Raw genomic sequence first — 11,192 nt, 5'->3', positions numbered from 1 at the left:
CACAGACCGTTTGGTCAAATAACCCGAAGGAAACTAAAGAAAAGCGTTCATCAGCGATCAGCGAAGGTTGCTATGGCAACTGTTCTCGTCTTGACTTGTTTCTGACTTTTGACTTTTGCCCAAGCCTAAAAAAAAAACATCTTTAAGATCTACCAACACCTTTGACTTCCGCTTACCTCTGTTTTTCTTCATTTATTAGTAGAGCTTTATAAAAAAAATAAAAAAAAAACCCTGGAGAGAGATAGAGACAGAGAGAGAGAGATGGGGCTGTTTGAAGGGGTTCATCTAAATGCGCAGCGCATATCAGGGATCATTGTGAGTCTGCGCGGATAACCGCTCAGCAGAGGAGTGTTACAACAATACAGAAAATAGCGAATTACATCCACATCACATCCCTTAACTCAAACCCTGGCTTTTCTATGTATTTATGTGCGTGTCTTTTTCATTCATTGCCTTAATTAGACGTTTGTTCCCTTGTTCATCTTTGAGAGAGAGAGAGAGAGAGAGAGAGAGAGAGAGAGAGAGAGCGAGAGAGACTACTTGTCCACAGAAGTTTTTCAGGGCGTCTTTAGGGAATGTTTGTGCACCAGCGCGCCGCAGCAGTTGCAACGCCTGTGACTGACAACGCGAGACACTCTGCGTTCTGCATCGTGTTGACACGTCCTTTCGCGAAACCATCTGCCTATTGGGACAGTAAGATTCATCATTTATTGTATACTACTCATTCTTGCAATGACCATTTAGTGAATCCTGTATCGAAACTCATTTCATTCCTTTTGCTGCATGTGTACTGAAATGGAATGTACAGTACGGATCAATAGCTCTCGTATGGATGAATTATGTAGCGAATACTTCCATTTTATACGTCAGATTTATGCATTTTACTGTGGATTTGGTGGTCGAAATGTTATTTAATGGGGTTGATTGGAGAGTGGTTTGACGACGGTCTGCGATTTACTGTGTGTTAGTAATAGCCAGCTGGGAGTTTGCACGAATGGATCATTTTTACATTTACCAGTTTAGTGCAATGTGCATTCTTTATGATAAAATCTAATAAAAAAATAAAAAAATAAAAATAAATAAATAAAGAGAAAAGAACACAAGATCAGCGTGCAACATCGCCCCGAATAAAGGACAGATCACTGTCATGGAGCTCCTGCTCATGTTGTTATTAAAATACGTTAGTAAGAGCTTGTATGATATAACACAACTTAAAGCATTATTAGCCAATAAATGATTTTACTGTACAGTTCAGCAGATCACAGAATTTGTCCACCGTATTATGATGATTTCCTATTCACGTTATTGATATATTAGTCAATGACTTACAAGACTTTATTCATCCTACATGAACTATAAATGTTGAAACCTTATTGCTATAGCCACGCCACACCCAAACTATAGTGCGATGATTATTCCACATAAAGGCAGCATCAGCTTATAAGGGAATATATATATATATATATATATATATATATATATATATATATATATATATATATATATACAGAGAAATTCTTAAAATATGTGTGTTGAATTATATACATATATTCATCCCATGAAAAACAGTCTTTTTTTTGCATTTTTTTTTTCTTTTTCTGTACCTCATTTCTGAATAGTTTATTCCTAATTATATGATTAAATATATTTAAAATATTTAATTTACATTATACATTACATTATATTAAATATATTTACATGTTTGCCAGTGTGTGAAGTCACATTTTATCTTTAAATCAACTTTTTTGTTTACTAGCCCTCGTGTTGTGATGTCTGAAAGTCTTGAGTACAAAGGCATAAAATTATGTTATTATTACTTGTTGATCTCTATTTTGAATGAACTCACCATAAACAAACCTTTGATTTAATTTGATTGCAGTGAATAGGAGATCAGCCTCACTCCTTCCTTCCTCTTTGCTTTCCCTGTTTGTGTTGGATAGTATAACATATCCACTGCAGAGCCTCTGTAACTGTTACGTTGGTATTCATTTCTATTGGTGTTGCTCTCTGGTGTCTTTTGAAACAGACCTCTCAAGTTATTTTGTTGCATGTGTATGTGCAAATGAACTGTTTTACAATTTAACTCTCAGTTCAGTTCGATGGACCTCTGCTAGTGCACCATTAAAAAGTACACCACATTAAATGGTGTTCAGTTACAACCACTCACCTCTAATGATATAAGGACTGAGGATGAACAGATTTATATGTGTTTGATATTGAGTTGAGTTCCCAGTTTAACACATTTTATAAAGAGGCAGGATATTTGCACTGCAGTCTTTTCTGCACTTGATTTAAGACAAACAGAAATTTTAATTGATTATGGCATCACTTTCAAACTACATAAAGAATTGGTCTATATTGTCTGCATGTAGTACGCCTCGATAAATAGAAATATAACTTTATGAAACACTCCATGCATTTTCATATATGAAATGGATAACTATATGCAAACAATAAAGTCAGATAAGTATACATCAACTCATAGAAGATAATCACCCTTAGCATAAAGCTATTACATATAGAAAGATAGCAGTTTTTTTTTGTTATCACTGCTATATGTTTTGTATGTATCAATATATAATCATTCATGGTCCATATATTGCAATATATTGATAAATATGCTATATATAAATAGCAAAGTTTAGATGGAAATATATTATTTAATATATTGCATTATATTTTCAAGTATATTCAAGTATGGCTTCATACATATAGAAGAGATAGCAGTTTTCAGCTTACTTTTAGTCCTTGTTATCGTGCAGCACATTTATATGTTTTGTATGTAACATGCATATAGAAAGTTTAACTTTAGTTTGTTGTTGTTTTGTGGTTGTTATTGTGCTGAAGAGTCTCTTATGATAATGTGCAATACAGCAAGAAACACACAAAACAATATTTTTCTAAAATAAGTGTGTGTGTGTGTGTGTGTGTGTGTGTGTTTTCAAATATATTTATGCACACACAGTACAATATTTTATACACAGTACGATATATTGTCACAATTACATCTGTATATTATGAAGTGTATTATTGAATATAAATGTACGTACATTACACTATAAGTGAATTGTCACATATTTTTCAATTTATGAAAATCTGCAATTCTTTATTTTTCAATACATTGTAATATACAGTATATTATTCTGTATATTTTCATATGAATTCAGTTTAATATTTTGATTGTTAATACATGTATGTAAGGAAACATATTTTCTTTGAGTAAGTGAACTCACAGAATCAACCCTGCAAAATCCAGCAGCAAGACACCAGTCTGCTGAATGCTCTCATGGCATTAGTTTGTATCATAATGTGTGCTTCTCACGTACTGTGACACACTTACAGATGTGGGCATAAACACACACACACACACACACACACACACACACACACACACACACACACACACACACACACACACACACACACACACACACACATTTAGTTTACTCAATTTAGTTATTTTATTATTATTATTTTTTTATTTTTGAAGTGACAGCTCTGATGACCTCATTATTTTCTGTGTGTTCAGCATTTTTTTGACATTGGGCATAAATTGTACATTCACATTTTGCAAGCCTGTTGTCTGCCACTGACACGCTGTTTAAATGATTGGTGCTTGTATCACATACACTACAGTGCGTCTTAATAACAAATCACTCTGATACCTGGGGGTTCATGGCACAGTAATTGAAGTCACCCCATGCAATCCCTTGTGATTTATACTGAGAGAAAAGAATAAAGAGAGAATGAGACACCAAATTTCCTAATTTCTGATTTACGATATGTATTAACTCAGTGTTTTAAAGAGAGAAATCTGACTATATGCTAATGGTAATCCCCCTCCTTCCTCTTCAAACAACAATTGACAATCTAAATATAGCAGTGCATACTTTAGTGACTTTGTTCATGACTGGTCAGCCTAGTTTGGCATTAACACACTCTAATGAGATTTATGAGGAATATTCAGTAGAGTAATGGGGGAAGAGATTTATCTTATTCATGTGCGACAGATTTTATCCATCCTCAAGGAAGAAAATGAATAAATCCACTGCATATCCCTTTCGTTCCCTGCATATTGGTCATTTATGGTCTTTTCTTTCTTTCTTTCTTTCTTTCTTTCTTTCTTTCTTTCTTTCTTTCTTTCTTTCTGGACACCAAACCTGGATATATTGTGTCTGGATATATTGTGAGTGGTGGTCTGACAAATTACTTTAGCTTCAAATGACCACTAGTGGAGCAGGGCAGATCTAATACAGCTGTATAGCAATATTGGAACATTGCAACATTGTGGTATCACTGCGCTGTGGGTGCTTTTGATAGATATTATTGTGGGGAGTGAAAACCATGGTTGTCAGCTGGTCAGACTGACATGCCTTATTACCTCTGCAAAGTCATTTGGAGTGTGATAATAACCTTGGCTGGATCTCAGGCCTCGGGAGGTTGGGGAGAGCAGGCATGAGTTGTTTTTGTTTACACCAGCATCCTATTTAGAATAGTTTTTTTTACTTGTTGTTTCAGGAATTTAATCGTTTGGATAAAAAGTTTAGCAAAAGCCAAATTCAATAGCGATTATATTTTAAGAGTCTTTCTTCCCAGCATTAGTTATGATGACTTTGACTTGCCTATTTGATATGAAAACCAGTACAAACCTACACTTCCAATGAAAATAGAAAGCCTATGCACAATCAATTTTTTCTTCTAATAATTAATACTTAGATTAAGCAGGAATGCATTAATTTGACCAAAAGTAAAAATAAAGACATTGTTGAAGATTTCAATTTCAAATAAATTTGCTGTTATTTTAAACTTTATATTCATCAAAGAATGGTGGTGAAAATGTGTCATGATTTCTGAAGCATAATGTGACAGGACTAGTGTAGTGGCTGCTTAAAAAAAAAATAATATTACTACTTTATTGTATTATTGATCAAATAAATGCAGCCTGGGTGGGAATTTACTAAAAAAGTAATTACTATAGAATACTTACCAACCCCATTTATTTTAAACACTAGTATATATGCAAAATTATTTCAAAATAGAATGTTTACCAAATCATAGAAAGATAAAATAAATCAAGATTATTTACACATATACAAAACCAAATCTCATTACTTCTGCAATGGAATGTGAAAATAAATCACATTTCAGTCTAGAATGGAGTGAAATTACATTGGATGTCATAGACCTGAAAGCCAGGAAAATGCTCAAGGAAAGGCACTAAATCTGTCACATACTGTAGGCTATGAAGTACCACCTGTCCCTGAAGTATGCCCTTCAGCTAGCCAAGCTGTCAGTAGCAGTGTTTGACCTCTAAATGCTAACACACTCCACATAATATTTTGCCAATTTAGACGAAATATCAAATATTCTAACGCTTTGGTAAAGGCAATCCAGCCTATCAGTTCCTCATACAGGACGGCCCACCTCCCATATGTTGTTCTGTCAGTAGAATCAATTTTACCTAATTGTAAAGGCATGTCCTTTTGTGGAGAGGATTTGTTGTGATTAATGTGCCCCGGGGAGTGTGCAAAGGGAAAGTGTTTAGGCATACAGCCTCTCTGTGGTCTCTGATAGCTTGAGCACACACTCTGAAATGTTGACACTCACACACTTGTGTACATACTGCCATACTATCACCCACTGAGACCCAGTTGTTTTTTTTTTTTTTTTTTGCGAACATCCTTCTCTAGCATGTCTCAGTGATCTTGAGGCATCGCTGGGGGAGTTCTCAGGCAGCCAGCTCCATTATAGCCACTAATTACAGCAAGAGCTCCAGAGCAGCTGTTTCACTCGTTCTTCCTCCAGCCCTCCATCCAGCTACGTATCCATCCATCAATCCATCACACTTATGCTCTCTTTATCTCTTTCATTCTCCCATATAACTGTACCAAAGTCTCCCCTATACAGCTCCTTCCTCCCCCTGCCTTCATGAGATTGGTGCTTGTGATGAAGAGAATTGAATCAGCAATTATCCTAGCAATACCGTGAGCTGCGTCATAAGGCTGTACTCTATGATACGGGTCTTTTGGATAAACAACTTAACAATAAAAGGCCCTATATGGTTTTCGCTGACACATGTACTGTTTGTGGTCAGTGTAGTTGGCGGCCATGTATGGTGTAATACTGTATATTTGGAGTATAAAATAGAGTCTGTTGAAACCAGCCCATTCAATCTCAATCTCAATATCATGAACTTTCCACCACAATGCCATTTCCACCATCCCAAATTATGTATATGTGTAATACCATTATGTGGTGGTAATGAGTGGTTTAATAAAAATATTATTATTATTATTTTTTTTTCAGATCTGATGGTGATTTTAAGAACTGCAGCATTTTTCTAGTGAACCTGTTTACCATCCAGCACTTTGTTGTTCCCCTCTGCTGCTGCTGATCGGTGGATATAATCACATCAGTGCTCCAGACAAAATGGCTTCCACAGTGAGAAAATGTCAGCACCTGTTTTTAGCACTCATCCTTCTCCCTTTGGTAAGCTATGTGCACATTTTATCTTATATAAACAAGGCAGATCCATTGGATTAATGGGCCTGAATTGCATGAAAGTACCACATGATGGAATTGAAAAGCACAATACATTCCTAATTGTAAAATGCAGACAGACCATCCTAGTATGTATATATATATATATATATATATATGTATATATATATAAGTGTGTATATATACATACTTTGGAGAACTAAAGGTTTGAAGGAGAGAGAGACCGTGTGGGAGAAGAAGGAAGAGAGAGAGTGAGCGTGAGAGAAATTTTATGACGGGGTGAGGTCTTGGGGAGAAAAAGAGACCCCTGCAAATCCTTTTTCATGCTCTTGCTCTTGTTATTACATTCTGTAAATAATCCACATACAATCTGTCAAATTTAGAGGCATTTATTGTTTCCTGGATGACTGCTCATTCTATACACACGGTGTCCTCTCATAACTGAAGGGAGAAGTGCCTTCTTTGTTTACATGAAGAACTATTCTCTCTTTGGTCTAGTGTCTGTACCTCCAGCTGAGGAGAAACAAACGTTCAAGGACAATTTATGTCACATACACACTGGCACTTAGAGGTTCCTGGCATCTAATGCTCATCGGCACCAGACAGGCCAAATGTAAACTGCCCAAGAGCCAAAACAGTTATGGTACAGTGAGTACTTTGAGCAACAAAGGCCATGCTGTTTTATTTCACTTTATGTTAACTCTAAAAGCTGGCAGTGCATAGCACTGCAGTAAACATTTTCTAAAGGTTAAACTTCTGCTCTGTCTCAGTAAGCAGTTTTAATTATGACCATTGCATGATGAACAGTGTTTACTTATGTTGAAAAAAATATTTGCCTTTTTATTAGTGTTGAATGAAAGTTAATAACAGATTCAAAAATATGCAAAAACTAAAGGAAAAATTATAATAATCAACAAATGAATAAAGACCAAAAAATGTGCCATAATATAAACTCATTGAAATGACTAAAAAATATAGGCTGCTATGAGCAATAGGGATATGGTAACCAAGCCATGCAATGGACAGAATCAGCAAACTCTTTGTGTTCGCATATAATTATCTGATCACCAAACATAAGTGACAAATTTAAAAATAAATCTAAAATGTAAAAATTAAAATTAAATTAAATTTATGCATTTAGCAGACGCTTTTATCCAAAGCGACTTACAGTGCATTCAGGCTATCAATTTTTACCTATCATGTGTTCCCGAGGATCGAACCCCCAACCTTGCTATCTACTCAGCAATAAATAATGTTAAAATGTTCATATGGTGATGTGGCTACAATTAACATGATACATAATATACAGTACACAGACATGTCAAAATGATAATATGGATAGGAATTTAATTGAGGATTTGTCAAATTGTTTCACAAATGACTTTTGTTTTATTCAATAATTGCAGTGTCAAGCAGTGGAAATTCAAAGGAAAAAAAAACACCAAGCTTATACTATGAACTGATTTTGATTCCCTTTATAGAAATGCTTATGGTAATATAAGATTAAAAGAAAGAGTTTCCCAACAGACATCAACTAATCCCACAGTTCACTTAGGTTTTTACCTTCCAGTTCCAGTTAATCTGGGGATTACTGATGTGATACACTGTATGGGATTATTGTTACAAGAGAAAAACAAAGGAAACTTGCAAAGACTATCTCCTCTTCTTTCCTATTTCCCTTTATCTGTTTTCAGCACGAAATGACATGTGGTGTGTGTTTTTTTTTAAAGCTGAAGTATGTGTGTGTGTGTGTATATATATATATATCAAAATCATTGATTTTTCTTTTATGCCAAAAATCATTATGATATTAAGTAAAGATTATGTTCCATGAAGATATTTTGTCAATGTCCTACTGTAAATATATCAAAACTTAATTTTTTATTAATACTATGCATTGCTAAGAACTTAATTTGGACAACTTTAAAGGCGATTTTCTCATTATTTAGGGTTTTTTTGTGCAAAAATTAGGTTATTATTTCGTGTTTTTTTTTTTTTTTTTTGAAAAATTTACCCTTATGACTGGTTTTGTGGTCCAGGGTCAGACACACACACACACACACATATATGTGTAATTCAGCTTTGTGATGCAGTCAGGGTGAGGGGTGAGAGCTTACACAGCCCTCATGAATAGACAGCCCTCATGCAGGTGCTCATGTTTATTAAATTTTACTCATGTTTTCAAGGCAATACACAAGGAGCACGGTGCTATGAGACCACTTATCGCACTAACCACAATCTCAAGGGTCTCAAATCAGCAGTATTAAGGAGGGTTTCAAAAGTGATTAGTTAATTATTTTTCATGATGTGATTTCATATTCTGTTAAATCAATTGTGTATTGTAGGCAGTTCTATTGATGAATGATTTTTCTTTTAACATGGGAATCTGTTCAGGTTTAAAGGCATATTTTACCAAAAATGAAAATGCGCTGAGAATTTACTCACCCTCAGGCCATTCAAGATGAGTTTGTTTCTTTATTATTATATCCAGGGCCTTAGTTGGGGTTTATGGGGCCCAGGTTGTACCTATGGGCTCTGTTTGAAATCATGTAAATAGAACAAATAAATAAATAGAACAAAGATAGAAATTAAACAATGTTGGGGTTTTTATTTTATTTATTTATTTATTTATTTTTTCTCAAGTTTGTAGGTATTCAGGTACAGAAACCGAATAATCAAATGTAAAATAGCATTGCATGGTCTTCACTGAATAAATGAAATATAAGCCTGATTCGGACGGTAATTGTTTCCCATATGGACGTCTGTAAAAATAAATATATGTTTCTGTAAAAATAAACCTCAGTGATAAAACTCATGGATTCGGATGGCGATTTATATACAGTGCAGGAGCGAGTTCTGTGATCCTACGAACCTGGGAACGCGCTGCTCACGTGGTGAGTCACATGATTGTCTGCTGTAAATAAAATTCATAAAATTCAAATTCAAAATTCATTATTCTTATTATTGTGTAAAATGTATTTAAAAATACTTATTATTATGTATTATGTATTATGTATTCGTGTTGTTCCAAGCATATTTTATAATATATAATCCTATTTATTTGATTATTTAAATCTCCAATTAAAAAATAGGAAAATAGATGCGCTATAGTTGAATATAATTATACACAATATATATCTGTTTATAATACACATTTTAAAATTGTATTGCATACCTGCTGCTGCCATAATAAAGACCCATTTCGAATGTTTATGTGCTTTTCCTCTCTTTCTGCTCCCAGTCGCTGTGGTCGAGCAGTTTGTAGAAGTATTGTTCTTTTAAATACATTCCAGCATTTCAGAAATAAATATGTATGCAAATTACACTGAAGTACAAATAAATCAAATAAATGCAAAATAAATCACCACACAACCTTGGTGTTTGTCAAAAAACAGTAGGTAATTTGGCCGGGGATTTTTACAGGGGTGGTGAGAGAAAAACACAAACATCCTGGATTCGGACAGCATTAAAATCACCAACTACCCCTTGAGAAACAATTACTGTCAGTTAACATTAAGGACACTAACAACAGCTAGTAAATTAGGCACGGTCACTTTAAGAGACGATGCATCCAATATGATACACATCCAATTGTATACAATGTATTTGTCCATTCAAGCGCAAGAAGAGGCAATCCTCGGTGTTCAAGGGCTGTATTCAGTCGTTTGAAATCACGGGGTGTTTTAAGGTGTTTTAACTTTAAACTGTTGCTTCTAGCCAAAATACAAGTCTGTAATAATAGCTCTTACTCTAGTGAAAAAGTCCATCACTTGTTGTCCTCTCATATCAAAACATATTTGTTTAGAACTGTTTTTGCTTTTAAACTGTGCTTGGTCTATGCATATTTCTCTCCTGGTTCAGTCAAGATGACTGGAAGAAACATTATTATAGATTTTGTACTTGTAGCTGGCCAGAAGCGATAGTTTAAAGATGGATGCCTTAATGAATTTCTCCAAAACTGTTCCAATGAAGAAACATTTTCATACATCCCCTAAAGTGTTAATATTTTATAATTTAACCTAACAAGCAAATCAGTTTTTTCTCACATTTTACTTTGACCTTTAATGTTATCTCAAAGCTTTTAAAGGGTTGTCAAACAATATTTCTAATGCACAAACATTTCTCAACATAGTTTATTTAAGGCCTTAACTATGATTGTAAACACACAACTGTAACCTAGTTGACAGCAACAAACGAGTCTTTGCTCATATCCATTAGTAAAGCTTGGATATCTGAGCGTCCAGATGTACTCAATACAGACAAAAACAGTATATCGACAAAATTCATGTAACTGTTCACCTGGATGGAGAACAACTTTCTGTGTGAAGAAATGTATGTGCTGTGGAACGTTTGTCAATTTTGTTTTTCTACAAAGATATAAGATGAATGGCCTGGTAATACATGAAGCAGGAAGGAGCGATTGTTTAAAGCGGACACTGAGAGGGAGAGATAAGAAGGAGCAAACGTTTGAATTGGCTCAGAATGTCATTCCACCCTGGGCTGAAGATATTTCATGTCTTGTGTGCTGAGTGTGGGTGTGTGTGATATTGTCTTTATTTGAAAACAGTTAAAAATTAAGATAAGCAATATTCAAGACCTGCTAGGAGTGGGCAGGAGTTTATAAGAATATATTTTTTCTCTCCTTGCACAAAAGTAAAGAAAAAAAAATAGAAAGAATATAAACCAAACCT

The 11,192-nt window shown here is 34.5% G+C and overlaps 1 protein-coding gene across 1 annotated transcript in view; it reads left to right on the top strand.

The window, feature by feature from the left end:
* The first annotated feature begins 312 nt into the window (after positions 1–312).
* LOC122145326 (pituitary adenylate cyclase-activating polypeptide type I receptor-like) overlaps positions 313–11,192 on the top strand; it is a 30,077-nt gene continuing 19,197 nt past the window's right edge. Inside the window, exons 1-2 of the mRNA XM_042758404.1 lie at positions 313–693; positions 6,307–6,489. Of these exons, the coding sequence (XP_042614338.1) occupies positions 6,430–6,489 (60 nt within the window). The 5' untranslated portion in view covers positions 313–693; positions 6,307–6,429. The remainder of the gene's footprint in view (positions 694–6,306; positions 6,490–11,192) is intronic.

The sequence above is a fragment of the Cyprinus carpio genome, chromosome A6 (genome assembly GCF_018340385.1).
Source record: "Cyprinus carpio isolate SPL01 chromosome A6, ASM1834038v1, whole genome shotgun sequence".
Classification (NCBI taxonomy): Eukaryota; Metazoa; Chordata; class Actinopteri; order Cypriniformes; family Cyprinidae; genus Cyprinus; species Cyprinus carpio.
This window is presented reverse-complemented; position numbering and strand designations above follow the sequence as displayed.